Source organism: Apteryx rowi, unplaced genomic scaffold (genome assembly GCF_003343035.1).
Source record: "Apteryx rowi isolate R43461 unplaced genomic scaffold, aptRow1 scaffold_276, whole genome shotgun sequence".
In the NCBI taxonomy this organism is placed as follows: domain Eukaryota; kingdom Metazoa; phylum Chordata; class Aves; order Apterygiformes; family Apterygidae; genus Apteryx; species Apteryx rowi.
In genome coordinates, this window is record NW_020449152.1 from 1,105,128 (window position 1) to 1,123,163 (window position 18,036).

Genomic DNA, 18,036 nt, shown 5'->3' on the forward strand with positions numbered 1-18,036 from the left:
ATTATGGCAATATGCTATTGGCATAACTAGATGGTTTGTGTTTCTCTAGGGCCATGACTTTAAAACCTCTCAGCAATTTTTGAGGTTCTGTGGTGTTTATAAACTCCTGACAAACCTCTGGCTTTTCTCAGATGAGGACTGTCACAAGTAATACACTAATGGGCTCTCTGTCTTCTAGAGTGAAAGTTGGTGCAGTCAATTCATTTAGTCTATACCATGTTCATTTGCAGTGCATGAAACATAACCAAGTTTAACTGTTGATTGAAAGTACCACTTGAATGCTATGAAGTTACATATTAAAATGTGCCTGAACTGCCTGAATTGAATTGGTTGGTTTTTTCTCTCTCTAGATAAGATGTAACAGCTCAGTCTTCACTTGTGCCTGAAGAACTGGAGACTGGATGGAATCTTCTTTAAAAATCAAGTCTAGACACAGAGCAAAAGATAAAATTTTATGTCAATTATATAATCCAAAAGCTGCAAAATATTATTGATTTTTCATAGCAGCTATGACAGAGGACACTGAAAAATTCCATTACGATGGAGTGACTTTCTATCACAAGGCAGATTCACATAAGCAGTCTTAGTGCTAAGCTAAACAAAGTGTGTGTCACAGTGAGCAGACTGGAAATGCAGAAGTACTGGTGTGGATATTCAGAAGGTCCACTAGGACATCGTCCATGCCTTTTTTCTTCAAGGAAAGAGTTAGTATACACATCTGAAATACCAGTATGACATACTGTGGTATTCAGGCTACTTTAACTGCTGTGTTATGTGAGAACAGGATAAATAATATGGAATTTTATTGGTTTAACAAATTCTAAACAGGGGATTATGAAATTTAGGGATTTGTCTCGGTTTTGGCTTCTGAGCGGAGATGATAGAGTTCTGAAGACAAAAAGTAGGTCAATTTGGTCAAAACACTGCAGCAGTGTTTTACAACCTCATCCATAGGGAATCAGTGATGAGCACATAGGCTCTGGACCGTGGGCCATTGGGCCTAAGAAAGATACTTTTATTGGTAGAAAATCCCTTCAGAGGTGTTATTTTCTCCGTGAACTTTAAACCCACAGAGCACCGATAGTTTTTCCTCCAGAAAGCTTTGCACAAAAGCATCATCAGCCATACTGGGTAGCACTAGACATACCGCTATTGTAATTTTCACCAATTATATGATGGATATTTGCAAGCAGATCAATATGGATATTTATTAACTGAAGCAATACTTCAGAAACCAGGTTCCAGTTTTGCAGGTGATACTCCTAAATTTACCTCTGTACCTTTTTGTTCGTCCAAATTTTTAATGCAGGTGACCTCTTTAAAATGAATTTGGAAACTCTGTCCGTTCTAGAGCAGAGTAATTATGGTTGTTTTTTTTTCCAACTAAATATACAAACTGCAGGTCATACAACATACAAACAGCCAAATCCTGATGGGCACATTTCAGTGTGATATCAGGCCTTTGCTTGAAAGGTGTTAAGAAGTGTATGCTGTGTGTCCGCTTTATTCCAATTCCTTATTCAGAGTCCTATATAGTGTGCACAGAGATGTAATTTTTAACTGTTTCATTTCAAGGTATGTGCTATGTGTGAATTCAATCCAAACTGAATTACCATGCATACAGATCACAGAATCACAGAATAGTTGGGGCTGGTAGGGGCCTCTGGAGATTATCTGGTCCAGCCCGCCTGTTCAACCATGGTCAGATAGAGCAGGTTGCCCAGGATAATGCCCAGTCGGGTTTTGAATATCTCCAGGGATGGAGACTCCACAGTCTCTTTGGGCAACCTGGTCCAGTGCTCAACCACCCTCACAGTGAAGAAGTGTTTTCTTGTGGAAGTGGAATTTTCTGTGTTTCAGTTTATGCCCATTGCCTCTCATCTGGTCATTGGGAACCACTGAGAAGAATCTGGCTGTGTCTTCTTTACTCCCTCCCGTCAGGTATTTATACACATTGATAAGATGCACCTGAGCCTTCTCTTCTCGAGGCTGAACAGGCCCAGCTCTCTCAGTCTCTCCTTCTATGAGAGATGCTCCAGTCCCCTAATCATCTTTGTGGCCTTTCTCTGGCCTTGCTCCAGTAAATCCCTGTCTTTCTTGTACTGAGGAGCCCAGCCCTGGACCCAGCGCTCCAGATGTGGCCTCACCAGTGCTGAGCAGAGTGGAAGGGTCACCTCCCTCGACCTGCTGGCAACGCTCTGCCTGATGCAGCCTAAGATACCCTTGGCCTTCCTTGACACAAGGGTGCATTGTTGACTTATGTTCGACCTGTTGTCCACCAGGACCCCCAGGTCCTTCTCTGTAAAGCTGCTCTCCAGCTGGTCTGCCCCCAGCTTGTTAGATATTTCTTTCAAATGTCATAACTTAAAAAGTTAGACTCTGCATGGCCTAGCACAACTAAGCCAGAAGGAGGGCAAAACCCTCTCCCACTTCCTGAAAGTGAATGGCAGTGCAAGTAGTCATTTCTTCCAGGGGCCGTGGATAGTGTTTCCATATTCTGTTGGAGTTTTTGAGTAAAAATGCGCTCTCTCTGAAAGTGGCAAGTCTGCTGCTCTACTGTACTGTAACCTTCAGCCCTAGAAAATATTCTGAGTCACACCAGATGCTTCTTGGAGGCCAGCGTGGGACTTCATTGTCTTCCTCAGTCATAGTTCAGCTATTTCCCCATGGAGGGACTTTAGCCAGCCTTTCCGTTCTCAGGACCAGAAAGAACTTTTAAAGTAACAGATGCCTATAAGGATCTAAGCACAAGATAATAAAAGCCTACTTAACATACTAGTAGGAGAATTATCATGAAGAGAGAAGTAGTGAAGGTTGTTGTTCTGTTTTGTGGTTTTTTGTTTATTTCGTCCCCCACCCCTCCTTTTAAGTGCCTTTATGACTGCGATTGCATATTCAGGGAAGATTATAAACATGGTGTAAGGGTAGTTTTGTCCCAAGATCTTTAATTCTCTGCAGTTTTAGAAAATGTTCCAGAACATTTCATTGTTCATTTTACCATATTCTTGTGGGTAATGTTGGTTAAGGCAATAAAATGCAATTCTGGCACAGCATGCTCTTTATATGAAGGTTAAAAATACACATAGAACACTCTTTTGGGCATTTTCCAAAGGCCTTTGGATAGTACTTTTAGTGGCGCATACTATAGGCTTATTGTGATACTGTGCAGCACAGTATGCTTTTTCAGAGGTCTACAAGGACCTTCATTTATTCAGAGTCACTGGAAAATATTCATTTTTGCTTACTGTTTGTGAGGAAAGTGTGGATTCTGAGCTTTTTTAAAGAAGTTGGATATGCAAAGAAATCAAAATCGAATTACTCTCTGTCTTTGGTATGCTGGAAATTACCAACGATAATTATCACTTGAATTTAAAGCATCTTTTTCCCAACTTGAGAGGACTCCTCTAAACAACTACTTTGGAAGGATGCCTTGGCAATGCAGGGATGGATGTGGATATCTTGTATGTTTCTGTTTAATGATCCGTGAGTGCCAAGTCTATATCTGGATCAGGAACAATGGCACTCAGAGTAAAATTAGGACTCCTCAGTTTGTGCATATCGTGACTACTATGCCCAAGAAATCTTAAATCACATGCAGCTGTCAATCTTCAGTGAAGTTCTGTATTTTATCATTTCTTTCTGCTTGGCTTCATGTGGCGGAACAGTCCACAGTTGACTCAAAGATGCAAAATAAGTCAGAGATGAGGATGAAATTTGAACCGCCCATTCAAATGCCCACTACTGCAACCTCCTCCTCTACAATCTGCCAAGAATAACTGTTATATTCTCAAACATGTTCTCAATGATTTCCCTGCAGAAAGCATATGCCTGCAGTAGATTTCTAGTTTGCTATGCACTGCTCACAGAAGATGAACTGTGAGTTCCCTTTCTGCTCCCACATTTCTAGGGTTTTTTGGAGCCAGTTCAGCAGTGTGGGAGTTCTTATACCGTACAGAAGTCTCCAATACAAAGCATGTGTAGATTGGCTACTGCTTACTCTGGGTGCTTTCCCGCTTAATGGAGAAGTAGTTTGGGGCATTTATGATTTAACTTTATGTTATGGACCCCTTTATCAGATCCCTGATTTAAGGCAATGTCACCAGTGTTATACTGTGTGGGAACAGCACAAAGATGATGCAGGTATAGCTAACTAGCTACCTGGGCAGAAATAATCCATAAAGATGACTGCCTTTGGTTCATGAGAGAGGCTGTTCCCCAGGCAAGTATTTTCAGTGAATACTCAATAGATGTAAGGACTTCTGTGTTTTTGGTGGCCTCCAAAATTATCTCCCTCATGAGTTACTTGCTATTTTATATTAATATCAGTAAATTCTGGAGGAAGAAAGAATGATCTCAAGCCTCAAAGCCATAAAAGGTTTCCAACTCTAAATATCAAACTTCAATACTTCAGTAAGATTAAACGTGCACATACAGACAACACAAAGTTTACAATAACAACAGCATGAGCCTTTCCATTGTATTTCAGAGTTTGGCTCATCTTCTGATCTTCTTACCTTGTGAAATGACTTCTGTACTTTGGGGCCATAAATAATGGAAACTCCTTGGGACCTTTGTAGGAAGAGCAGCCCAAAGATACTTTCTTGTAATAACGTAACTATTGACAGAAGTCACTGGCTTTTATTTTTCCTGTAAAAGAGGAAAAAGGAGGTCTAATTTTGGATCCAGAAAATGAATCCAGAGTTCTGTTGCTGAATTGTGAGCACTCTGGTTTGATTATAGGAATCCAACTTGGCTGTCATGTAGAATTTGGCTTTTTTCATAACCAGTGCTAAATTAGGCCAAACTTGTACTAAACCTCAGATTTTGCGTACCAATAAGTTCTCCTGAAAAGTCTGTCTCACAGGATGGTGGGACTGGAAATTAATCCTCCTCTTTAGGCAGATGATCCTTCAGGCTTTGGAGTTTTTAATGTGCAACTAATCCCAGATATGGAGAACAAGCTCCTGCTTGTGCAGGGGCCTGCATTGGACACGGCCCAATGCCTCAGTTTCCACCTATGTAAAATGGGAATAGTGATGTATTATCTCTAAGCTCTTTTTTAAAGTCCTTTGAAACCTACTGATGGAACAGGGAAGGGGAAGATGTTCACGTTTTCCATCTGCAGAGATCCATTGCTTAAAGGTGCCAAAAGGTTTGAATAATGTGCTGCATTGTATTTCTGTTATGAAATGAGAAAAACAAAATATTAAATGCAAAAAGACACAGTCCCTCCTAACACAATTGTTTTTGGATTTTTGTATACTGCAAAGTAGAAGGAACTGCAGATGTTCAGCAAGTGACACTGAACATCTGCAATTTCAATCCCACATGGCACGGACTATGGCTGCAGGATCTGTTGCTGTGATCTTTTCTTCTTCTTTTTAGTAGTGCATGTAGCACAGGACTCATTTCTTTGCCCTTTGTGGGACTTGGAGCCCTTCCATAGTTTAATGTGAAAAAGAGCTGTTGCTGAAGGAGTGTACTCATCCAATTTGCTTTGAAGATGTGGAAGCAGTGTGTGTGTCTCCTTCAGGGGTATGTCCCACAGCTGCCAGCTGCCTTCATTTTCCTGCATTTCCCTTCACAACAGTTTGTGATTGTACATACCCAGTTAGCACCATCTTTAACACACACCTTGCAGGCAGTATAGGCAGCATCAAAAGGAGTCACAGAGAGGTATTCAGGACCAGGTGAGGGTTGAAAGGTTGCCTCTTCTAGGGTGCTGGGCTCCAAATAATGTGCTTTGGAGAAGGAGGGCTCACAGGAAAGAAGGACACTTCTTCCCTAGCTCGATGCGAACAGGTTTCAAAGCCTGTTTTTATTCACTCTGTGTTCTTGGTAGTCTGATGTCTCCCTATATTGCATGTCTTCCCTCCCTAGTAGACTGGCATGTGAAATCCACTGTTTATTTCAACTGCTATCCTATATAGAGACTACTGTAATATACAGAGAGCCATACTATGTACTGTAACTATATAGAGAAAAGTGTATAGTAATTGTCTGCTTTGTTCCATGTGTACGTGTGTACTACTCTTGTGACTGGGAAGGTGTCTTTAAAAGAGATGTCTAAACAAAAGTATAAGGCACTGGGAAGGTGTGGCTGAGTTTAAAGGATGCTTGAGAGGATGGCTATGACCCAGAGAGGAAAATAACATCTCCTGCTATCCACTTAGAACCACGTGGGACAGAGTGTGGGATTATTTCATTGTTACACAAGTGTCCGTGATTTGACAAAGGATTTATCACTTACATGTGTGCACAGATAACTATGTCAATTTGCTTAAGATTAAAATACCTGTCCTTTTTAATCAGCATGCTGTTCTGTTCTTAAAGTAACATCAGTATCACATGGGAGCTCTCACCTAAACTGCGGTGGTGATAGGATTTTCTCTAATATAAAAGATGGTGAAACAAGAGGCAGGGATAGTTCACCATCACGGGAAAAATAATTTTTTCAGAAATCTTAATATATCCTTAGTATAAATTTTTGGACCACAACTTCATTGCATCACTATATGATTTCACTGAGGGCAGAGTTAAGGCTGCCTGAGGTACCCTGTGTGTATTTCCATAGCTGGTAAAATGGCTTTATTTTATAAGTAACTTCCACTGCAGTCTTCCTGTGGGATTATTTCTATATGACTATAATCTTTTTATGTTTAAGCTTTTGATACATATTCTCAAATTTGGGTTTTTTTAAGCAAATATTTTGGTCTTGGAAAAGAATCACAATACCTTGGAAGAGCCAAAATCTCCATTAGTGTGGGCAGCACAGTAACTTGACAGTATTGCTTCTTTGTCAGCAAAATTCCAAATTTTTAATAAAAACATATTTTGTGTTGTTTGAACAGGCCAGTCAGTTTAGAGTACAGATATGCCCAGATCCTCTGCATACATGCAGTTAGTGTCATAGAATCTATTTATCAGATTCAAAGGAGGAACAAAGAAGAGGCAGAATTTGGAGTTATAGAGAAGAATTTTGAAATGTATCAATTACTGGAGGGGGTTAAAAAGAAAGTTACAGGCCTACCAAAGATTTTTGAAAGGGAAAAATATTAGGACAGCACACAAGAATCAATTTTTAAATTTAACTAATGAAACACTGCGTAGTATCCCTCTAATACGACTACAGCAAGAATAACTGCGAGAAATGTAATTAAATATAAGAAGTAAACACAACTTGAAAAAAATACAGAACCAAAGTCAAAGCTTGACCAGGGGATATTGCCTCCTGTCTCTCACTAGCCAGCCCCTCAGAGAAAGGATATTTTTTCTGCTACAGCCTTTCCCAGAACTGCCCTCTGAATCTCCCCGTGGCCTTGCCTGGAGTTTCCCACGGGGTGCACTAGAGGGAAGCAGTGACTGTGTTGGTTATCAAACAAACCAAGTACCTGCTCCCTGCTGATTTCAGAAGTGATATAAAAAGACACCCCCTCAGCTGAATTGCCAATCCGTCTAACTACAGTTAATTTTAAGGCATTAAATTTGCCAGCAAGGAATTTTGCGAGAAGAAAAAAAAATCAGTTTAATTTTGATTGTTGACTAGGCTTGGCAGTTGTGCATATAGTTTCCTTTATTCTTATTTTTCATTATTATTTAACCTTAAAAATAATTAGCAACTACAGCTGATTAATAAAACAACAGCAATCCGATGATTGCTCCTCAGCCAAACCTAGGGATTGAGCCCAACAGCTGTTACCAGTATTAAACACTCAGGAAAATAAGAATTACACAAGCAATTGGGTGTGTAATGAATCAGAGCATTATTTCTGTTGAATGTGGCATGCTACCTTTTTTAGCGGACATCCATGCTGAACACTGTAGAAAACAGTGCTGATCCCAGCCACGCTGGAGATGTTTCACTCTGGAGCCTGCCTGGATGTGCCAGGCCATTTTGATGCCAAGGGCTAAGGGCATAGCATCGCTCACATGAATATGGCTAAACGCTCTGCCCCCTCAAACCGCATGGCTGCCCTGCTGCCATACGGCATCCGGGGTGCCTTGGCCTCCCTCGTCCCCCAAACTGTGCCGCTTTCCACCAGGGAGAGCATGAGCCTCGTCATGAATGTGCTAATAATGGAAAAGCAGAGGAGACTGAGGGCGAGCCCATGCCCTGGTCTTGTTTAGTTATTAATATAGATGTAGCCTGAGCATCTGAACCCGTAGTTCTGGGGACTGTCCGTCGTTTGGCACGTTAGGTTTTGGTGCCGGGAAATTGCATGGCCTGATACGAGCACCTGAGGCAGCTTAACCGCACTGGCTCCCTGCTGGGGCTGGCATCCCCTCTGAGTAACCAGAGACTCTGGCGGTGCAAAACTGTAAATCTGTGCTCTCAAAACCAGAGGAAGTACCTCAGGTTTAGGATTTTATAATTCCTAAGGCAGGAAGTCAGTGAGCACATAACCAGCCTGGCACTGGCAAGCATCCCTAAACAACCTGGGCTTAAATAATAACTACATCTTAATGGAGAGCAGTAAAATGTGTTGGTCAAGGAGGCTAGCACAGCAACAAAAAAGGCAATGAAATGGTATCTTGATAACTGACACTCCCTCTGTGGAGATGATTATTAGAGACTGTCTTTGGGCTAATAATTTGCTGCAGTAGCAAACAAGCATCTACTTCATGGTGAAATGAGGCATGCACGTCTTAAATGGCACAGGGGATGTTGAACATTTCCTATTTTGTAGCAGTGCCTGTTAACCACAGAACAGGATGCCAGCAAAAGAGCGCAGCGTGTTGTGGCCGAAGGAAATTGTGTAAAGCTATTCAGTATATTAAGTGGAAAGGTGACYCTATGTGCTTATACAAGGCTTTTTATCAGCTACAATGCCAAACAGTGCCAAGGATGTTGTGCTAATCTGTTCCTTGCAGCCTATACAGCAACATCTACTATTTGAAAAGATGTGAAAGGACCTACTGCAGAACTAAAGCAAAATAAAAGTACATTTTCGCTAAGAAGTAAAATTATTTCAAATGAAAACCACGGGGCTGTAAACACAAAAGTGTTATCTATTTGATACAAAGCAATTCTATTTATTTGCATTTTGTGTATATGGATAAATGCAGGACAGATACATTAGCACTTATGTTGCTTATTTGTCACAGTGAATTTTTAGGTAACTTCATGTTGGGGGTTCACTGAAGGTAAAAATGATTAAAAGGTCATGAAGTAGAGCTATTAAGTATAACTGTATGGAAGGTCATGGAAATTGCCAGTGACTTTGACAAGGAGAAGTGCTCCTCTTTAAGGAGCGCTGTTGACTATGCAGAAGCAAGCTTGTCCGTGTTTGAAGGGACAGTAATTCTCTCTCCTAATTTTGTATAAAGCATTCCCAGTGACTCCTAAGCATCTTGCAGGCATTACAGCTCCTGCACGCTTTGGTTGAGGTGCTCCTTTTCCAGGTCATAGCTATGGGGAAGGTTTCTGGAAAAGCAGGCCAATATTTATCCATTTCCTAAAGACAATTTTTAGTCCCCAGCGGGGGACATTAACATAGAAAGCTCATGTGTGACTTTCAGCCCTTTGTCTGTGGAGACTTTGTGCCTCTCACAGATGCTACCTTGTCCTCTTGGGACTGGTGACAGCAGCGGGTGTGCAGGGGCCTGGGCGCTCCTGCCCAGGGACACCCATGGGCCCCATGCAGAGCACCCCCAGGGGAAAGCGGGGAAACGAAGGGCCTGATTTTCAAGGGACTGAGCGCATCTTCCCTACACCTTGTCCCTGCCTTCCAGTGACTTCCCTTGGAGCAGCAGACGCTCAGCATTTCTGAAAGCGAACCGTGTTTGCAGAACCATTTAGGCATTTTTTGCATATGCAGAACCTGCCAACTGCGAATCTGCCCTCTTTTGCCAGTTATGTTTTAGGCCTGTGCCAAATGGGCATGCATTCTGGGTGAGCTAATTTTAAATATAGTGGTGACATAGGCAGTAGCAGTTTTGCTTTGGGCTGTGTTAGGAGCTTTGCTCCTGGCCACATTTTGCAGTGATTGCATCGTACACAATGGAAGAAGATGGTGGTATTAACAAGCGTCTGGGGGATTTCCTAGCATAAAAACTGCTCAGGTATGCTGCATCACCCCTGCTCCTTTATAGATCTCTTAAAGCCTGGCATTTAGTAGTGCTGCCATTGAGAAAACAGGCATATAGCTGCTTTGGGGCCTGCAAAGCAGGGAGAGGCTGGAGAGAAGGCACCTTTTCATCCCTTACGTGGCAGGGCATGTGCTCACTGCCTGCAGAACTCCTCCATTTAACGCTGCTGCTGTTACTGTTTTTTGTTGTTATTTTTGTTGTTTTTATTATTACTATTATTAAATTAGTATTTTTCAGGGAATAAGAAGCCTATATTCTGTGTTAACACAAAATTGTTGCAAATGGTGTTTGTCTTCTCCCACCGATGTCTTGGTCCTCTCTGTTTCTTGATTCTTATTCCACCTCCCTGTTGCTGTGTGGTTCTCTCCTGGGTGCAGATGAGCCTTTTCTGCATCAGCGCTGCACATTAAAAATGAGCTGAACCCTTTGGATTTGGCAGCAGCAAAGTATTTAACTCTTTTACCATTTAGCACAAGCTGCTATGGCATTGACCTCCATGTGAAGAAAAAAAAAAAGAAAGAAGGATTCCAAAGCTCAGAGAGATATTTGTCAAATCTTCTCTTGCTTATTTGTTTCTGGGCATTGTTCTGCAGGTCCTGCGTGACAGACATGTGTGAGTGTCCAGTTCATAAAAACTGCTACTGTGAGTCATTCCTGGCCTATGCCCGAGCCTGTCAGAGGGAAGGCTTGAAGGTCCAGTGGATCCCTGAGCAGAACTGTGCAGGTAAGCGTTATCAGACTGCTTCATTGCAACCCAGTGCATAGGCTAAATAGGGTATTATCCTGGTACTGGTGGAGGAAGATCAGAAACGAACTGTTTAGAAAGGCCTGGAATTACATCAGCAGTGCAGTTAAATTGTGAACTATGGAGAAACACCTTAGCAGGAAAGATTTTCAACTAGCAAATATTAGAAATGTTTATTTCATTGCAAAACTTTTCACTTCTGATGTCAGATGTCCTAATTTTAAGTACTTCCAGGAAGAAGCACATGTCTTTTTCATTCAGAATATGTAAACAGTTGGTTACCAATAATGTTGAAATTCCTTTGCCATCCTGTTAAAGCACAGTTATATCTTCAGAGACAACATATATATATATGATTAGAATAGGTACAATGAGGGAAGAAGAGATAATGTTTTTAATGGGAATATTACAATGCTGAACTGCATTAATTTTGGTGCTTGGGCCAGATTCCCCATGTGATTAGTACTGCATTAATTGCAAGTAATTGTGAGTAATTGTTTCCAAAAGAAGTGGTGGTCTGTGGTCATGGGCACTTGAAGTAAAATGCAATATTGCAGATGAATATTTCCCCGATGATGGTCCTGTTAATTTAGGACACTCTATAATATCAGTTTGTCTGGACATGTATTCAGATTTATGTAAAGCAATTGATAGTAGTAAAAAAAATGAGAGAAGGATATTCCAAGCTGGTTAAAGAGCTATTACTCTGTGGTCCATTTCGGTGATTGTATGTGGCTCACGGTCTACTCTCTCAACTTTAATTTCCTTTTATGTTGAAGTCACAGTAGCAAGAGTGGGTGAGAGACAGAGCAAATTACATTTGACTGACTGTTCCTGAAAGGCTTGATTTTTTCTTACAAAGGAACAGAACTATCCAAACTGTACACTGTTCAAGGATGTGTTCTCAAATAATATTAATGACATATGTAATTTTAATCTATTGATCCAGTAGCAGATCAGAGCAGAACCCAAAACAAGCAGCCTGAATGCTTTATACTTTATTTTTGACCAAAGCACCTCAGATCAGGACCCCACTGTGGCAGATGCCATACAACACAGAATAAAAACTCCAGTCCCTGCCTTAAGGGGTTTATACAAGTGTTGGCATATCATGATTTCACTAACTGAGGCTTCCTTTCACAATTTTTCTGGTATTTTGCCAAAGAGAAGAAAACTTTCTAGGGCAAAAACAGTCCTTGAGAGAACATTATGAAGGAATTTAAACACGCGTCTTCCATTAAAGCTGATGGAAGAAGTGCTTAAATCCACTTGAGTTTTTTAATCTCAGTGCAGACTTCTAGAGGGGAAGGGGCAATCTTCTCGTTTAGCAGAAAATGTAGATATGCTGTATGTGGTGAAGTACCCTCAAAACACTTTGTTAAGCATCCAGTGTCAAATGAGTAGCACAATATTCTATAGTAAATGGTATGGTAAGTGTTAAATTAAATTAAAGTGCATCCACTACACTTCTTACCTTACCAATGGCCACGATCAAGGTTTTAATCTTTAGTTCACTTTTTTCCCCAAAAAACCTTGTAGTTACAATTATTGTGTCCTAATTATGGATAAAAGTTTCTGTGTATGAAACAATATATCCGTAATAAAACTTTAGCATTCTGTGACTTTCATTTCCTGTTTGACATTTCATAGCTAGTGGGATACTTGAAAGAGCTATGTTCTGATGAAAATGGAGTATACTTATTAGTAAAGTCAGGTTTTAATTATTCTTTTGTGTGTTATAAAACCAGATCTTGTGTGGTTGCCAGTTCCCCTACCCTGACTACTGTACGCTTAGCTCATTCTTATAATCTTTAGAAAGCTTGCGTTGTCTGGACAGCCAGCCAAACAGGATGCTCAGGAGGCTAAATTATATGTCCTGTTCCCTACATGCTCTTCCTCCTCCCTCAGCTCGGCAGCGTGTCCTCCTCTAACTCACCAACTAAATACTGCAGCACAAGGCTTGGTGTACTTTGGGGCTGGCTTGGTAAGGAGAGTATCAGCTGTCATTAAACAGGATGGGAAGCTAATGAATAGTGAAGAGGGAGGGGGTTATTGGAGGAAAAGGTCGGTGAGAGCTGCATGGGAACTTAGAGGGCTTGGAAACGAATCCAGGTTTCCATGGAAAGTAGTGGAGAGTGAGCACTGTTATGATGGATACAGGAAAAAAAAAAAGATATACGAAGGAGAAGAAAAAAGCAGGAGAGTCAGGGTGTGGGAAGGAAGAAATAAGAGAAAATAGTATATGAGATAGGGAATATATATGACATAGGGAAAAGAAAGGTTACAAATGGAAGGAAGAGGTAAGAAACAGTAGGAAGATAGAAAGGAAGATTTTTTTCAGCCCAAGAAAGGATAAGAAAGCAGTTTATGAGGAGGAGTTAAGTAAACTGAGGGTGGGGAAAGGCCTTGTCCTCTAGTAATTTAACATTGAAATTCTGAGGGTGTTGAGGCTGATGGCAGAAGGCAATAACTCCCGCCACAGGCATGACTACACAGACAGAAAGGAAAAGCAGGGATGAACAGTAATAAAGTGTGAAGTGCTCATGGGAGCATCGAGGAGGGGCTGGCATGCTCCAACAGCCTCCTAAAACCTGAACAGTTTTCTTCTTTGATCTCTATGTGGTTAGTTGAACTAGAGGAGGATGAGTCTAGATCTGATTATGTCTCTTCTCTCCTGGATCCCCTCTTTTCTGCTGTGGAGTTTTCTGTCCAAAGTCACCCTTACTCCTGTTACATTTTGCTTTCCTTTAATCTGCATGAATAAGTATCAGAGGGAGGAGGGCTATTTTGACTTTTCAGTGGAAACGTCTTAAAACCTGAAAGTTGAAAACATCAACACAACTGCATCGCTAGAAGGTCGGAGTCCAGATCTATTACCTTCTCCTGCTCCATGTTAAAGGACATTTTGTGAGCTGCAAGCACCGTGGGTGACATCTAGCTTGTAAAACCTAAGAAACACCTGGAAAGGACGAGCTGTGCGACACCAAAAAAAAAAGCAGCGTGAGATACTGATGCACAAATGTCACCTCAGAAATTTCTGTGGAATCAGATTTATCAGATACCATCTCACAAGGGAAGCCTGCAGAAGTTCCCCCCTTTGATATTTCGGCTTTTGTGCTGGGGAAGAAGAACTGTTACTAAGTAATTATGATCTTGTCTACCAAGAGGCACAGACAGATACAAGCCTTCTCTGTGAATGTGCCAAACTGGCTGGAATAAACCAGCTCTGGTCTGAAAACTGTATAGCCTTATTAGGCAGGGTTTATTAGCTCAGGCACCGGGCTGTATTTATGTGACTATATGGCTTCTGGACTGGAGCTGGCTGCCATCCCACCAGCTCAGAAAGTGGTCTGAGGAAGCTCTCATCTGTCATGCCAAACACATGTTCTAGAAGAAGAGTGGAAAAATCCTGTTCGGACTGGTAACGTTGCAAAACGCAGTATTATTAGTAACTTTTGTACTTGGGTTTTGGGGGTTTTTTTTCTTCTTTTTGTGCTAGTGCACTAAGGAAGTTATTACTAACAGAGCTCAGTGCTTTAAGAGAGGAATTTGCCTCAAAAGACGGGTGCAAAGGCATCACTTCTGTTTTCCATGTTTACATGTTACTGATTCATTTCAGCAGTCCCTGGGAAGCCTACTGCAGAATGTCTTTATTTTTATTTTTTAAACTGTTGATGAAGCGGAATGCTCTGGATCAATCACACCACATGATAACAACCGAAGCACTCACTCAACAATAAAAACCATCCAGGGAACTTAAACAGCAGCCATCATGCTTTTTTTTTTTCAGTTTTCCCCAGGCAGTAGGTTAATAATGCCATGATACACTGACTGCAGTGGCAAGTCAAGCCCTTGTATCTTCTCCATGATGCAGCCTGAAGGAGAAGGAGGTGTTTTGCCGCGCAAAGGGGCATCTATCCACGTGGGGCAGAGCAGAGCTGGGGAGCACGTATGGATACTGCAGCAGCGCAGGGCAGCCTCTAATATATTCTCATTTCCTCTGGGGCAGAGATGAGGAAGTGGAAAGGAGACCTGGAGCCAACTTTCCTCCAACCCACCAGCTGAGGCACCAGACAGCTCAGATGGAAAGAAAGGGCTGGCTACGAGTGCAGTAAAGCTTTGGGGGAGAAATCTCTACTGCCTAAAAACTTAAGCGTGCAGAGCTTGCTGCATAGAAATTGCATGTACTGGAACCTGATGCTTCAGTTTTGTGGTTAGTCAATTCGAGACCGTTTGAAAGGAAACTCATTTTCAGAGAGGAGGGACCAACGCTTCTGGTAAACAGGTCCCTTAAGATACTGCATGTTGTGCATGGACAATCACTATCAGTCTTCCAACATCTCAGTCCACTTTTCTAGACAATTAATACATGGTTTCCAAAGCCTTTTGAAGCTGCTTTAGTTTCCGCTCTTACAGACATTCAATCTCCATTTTAACACACTAAGTAAGTGCAGAATTTGTAGCGAACCCAATGTTTTACTGTATGATTAATGTTGCTTGCATGTTTTCCCACCTTCTAAATTTCCCTTTTCATTTACATTTCATTTTAATCTTTCCTTTTACATTTTTTCCCTTCTTTAAATGCAGAAAAGTTATAGTGCAGCGTAAGATAGAAATGTAAGGCTGGAAAAAAATCCCCCAAAGACCTATGCCCATAGGCAGAATAAGCATATCTAGAACATTGCTGAAGGATGTTTGCCCAACCTATTTTTAAATGCTGTTCAATGAAAGATGTTTCACAGACTTCTTTAGGCAGTTTGTTCTAGTGCTTTCTCATGCTTAAAGCTAGAAAGCTTTTTTTTTTCCTAATATCTATCCTAATATTCAGCTGCTAATTCTGTGTAGCTCTAAGATTGTTTTCTGCTGTACTATCCAATATTTCCATTTTTTTGTTTTCTCCTTTAATCTCTGTATTCTGAGATCTTTGTATGCATTCTTTCCTAAATTCTTTCTTCCCTCAGGCCTGCTTTATGCAAATGTATAAATGCCAAAAATTTGCAAGAAGTAGAACCTGTAAGAAGCTGATGCTGTTATGAAGTTCACTTTGTACAGCTGAAGAGGATCCCTTTAAATATGATTTCTGAGTACTTAGACTTCTGTCCTTCATGAAACACTCATATAAGCTTTAGTATTTTAATCGGCTTATATGCATATTTTCTCTTTATGAATAATCGCAACACAGTAATGGCATTTTAAGGCCAATCTTTAATGACACTCTTCTGTCTATAACAGAACTGCTCTTTAACAAATCTGGATCTTCCATCTCTCTCCAAATGGAAGAAACCTTTTTAGTACAGCCACTTCACTGTAAATAGCAAGAGATGATCCTGGATGCTTGAGATTGTGTTTCCATCTATAAACTATCATCTGATCAGTACTTGTTTTTGCCATCAGCACAGCTGTTTGAAAGAATAACAGGCTTTTATTCACTTCTGAGCCATGTATTATTCTCCATACTAAAATGGCAGGATATAAAATGTTAAGAGTTTAAATATTGATCTGGTAGAGGCGTATAGTGCTTTTAGCTGAGCCTGCAGTGGTCTTTATGTTCGAAATCCATTGTATTGTCAGCTGCATAAATCAATGAATAGACACTAGAATCATTAAGTACAAGGATCATCATTCTCAGTGATCCCTTGATAAAATAGCATAAAGCATGGAAATCATTGATTTTTATTTTTATTTTTTAGAAATGGAGCTGCTGAATTAACCGCATTGTTTTGATTTGCTACAATATGCAATACTGAAAGTATAATCTTAGGAAGTCTGATGTGGTGAATGACTTCCTCTTTTTGTTCTTCTTTCCTTAAGAGTGGAAATGATAATTGTCTGTCTTTGTAAATACTTCAGAAATCTTTGATAAAAGGCATGATACTAACTAAATAAACAATGCTAAGCCTTAAATACTAAGCATAGATATGCTTCCGGATAGAAACCTTCCTAAAGTTTGGGGGATTTGAGATCTAGATTTTCATTTCTATGCTTTATATACAGTCAGCTGTGTTAAAATTCTCAAAAAGTTGAAGACTCTTAGGAAATTAGATTTTGATACCTTTATATCTGCCATGTAAAGTAGCATTGCATTTAATGTAGTCAAATCTCTTTACAAAAACATTTTCCTCTAGATGATCATAATATCAAAATGTGCTTTCAGATATTCACAATAGAAAGCGAACAAACAGATATTTAACTTTACATATGTGATTTTGTGTAATACTCATTTTTTTTTCCTTTCAACTGCCTTTCAGCAACTCAGTGTAAACACGGTGCGGTTTATGATACCTGTGGTCCTGGATGTGTCAAAACATGTGACAACTGGAATGAGATTGGCCCATGCAACAAGCCCTGCGTTGCAGGGTGCCACTGTCCGGCAAATTTAGTTCTTCACAAAGGAAGATGCATCAAGCCAGTCCTATGTCCACAGCGATGACATTAGTTCTCTCTCCACGGACACTAATGCAGGCGTCACTGACGCCTTTGATGCTCACAGCCGGTGGAGGACTGCAGCTGTTTGTGTACAGATTCAGCAAAGTACACACCTACTCAGAGTGTAAATATGCTCCTGTGTGTGTATTTATGTGTGTTTATGTATACACACATGAGCATCTATAAAGATACATAAATGTATACTGTGTGTATGTAGATATACATATCTATACACAAGTGCCCTAAACGTAAGTACAACCCATATATTTATATATATATACACACACACACAAATATACATCATTTCTATATATCATAGAAGGATGAATTGTTATATGTATATTTTTTGCTATAAAGTTTATGTATTATTATTTCTAGGTTGCTAATCTGCAAGTCATGTGAGTTATTGTAAAAATAAACCAGGTGTTTTTAATATAATATAGTGGCATGAAAAGATTGGATGACTTTGCCATTGCATAAGTTTGTCGTTTCCAAGGAAACTTTTCTAGGGCCATAGCATTGCCAGACTGGATTAGTTTCAGCACAGAACCTGGATTTACAGTTGTACAGGAAACACATTTCTCTGGAGATGGAGGATTTATCTAGGAATATTTCATGTGTACCTTAGAGCTGCATGGTGATTGGTGACAGTGCTTAATCATGCAGAGAAAGCTAGGGATCGGCTTTTATGCTTTACTGAAATTACTGTGCAAAAGGATTTCCAAAACTGATTGGCCAGCTGCCAGCCTAGAGATATTTCTTTCTGGAACAGCACC

The 18,036-nt window shown here is 40.5% G+C and overlaps 1 protein-coding gene across 1 annotated transcript in view; it reads left to right on the forward strand.

The window, feature by feature from the left end:
• Positions 1-17,698, forward strand: part of BMPER (BMP binding endothelial regulator) — a 155,560-nt gene extending 137,862 nt beyond the window's left edge. The window contains exons 14-15 of the mRNA XM_026068576.1: positions 10,683-10,813; positions 17,083-17,698. Coding sequence (XP_025924361.1) covers positions 10,683-10,813; positions 17,083-17,264 — 313 coding nt within the window. The 3' untranslated portion in view covers positions 17,265-17,698. The remainder of the gene's footprint in view (positions 1-10,682; positions 10,814-17,082) is intronic.
• The last annotated feature ends 338 nt before the right edge of the window (positions 17,699-18,036 follow it).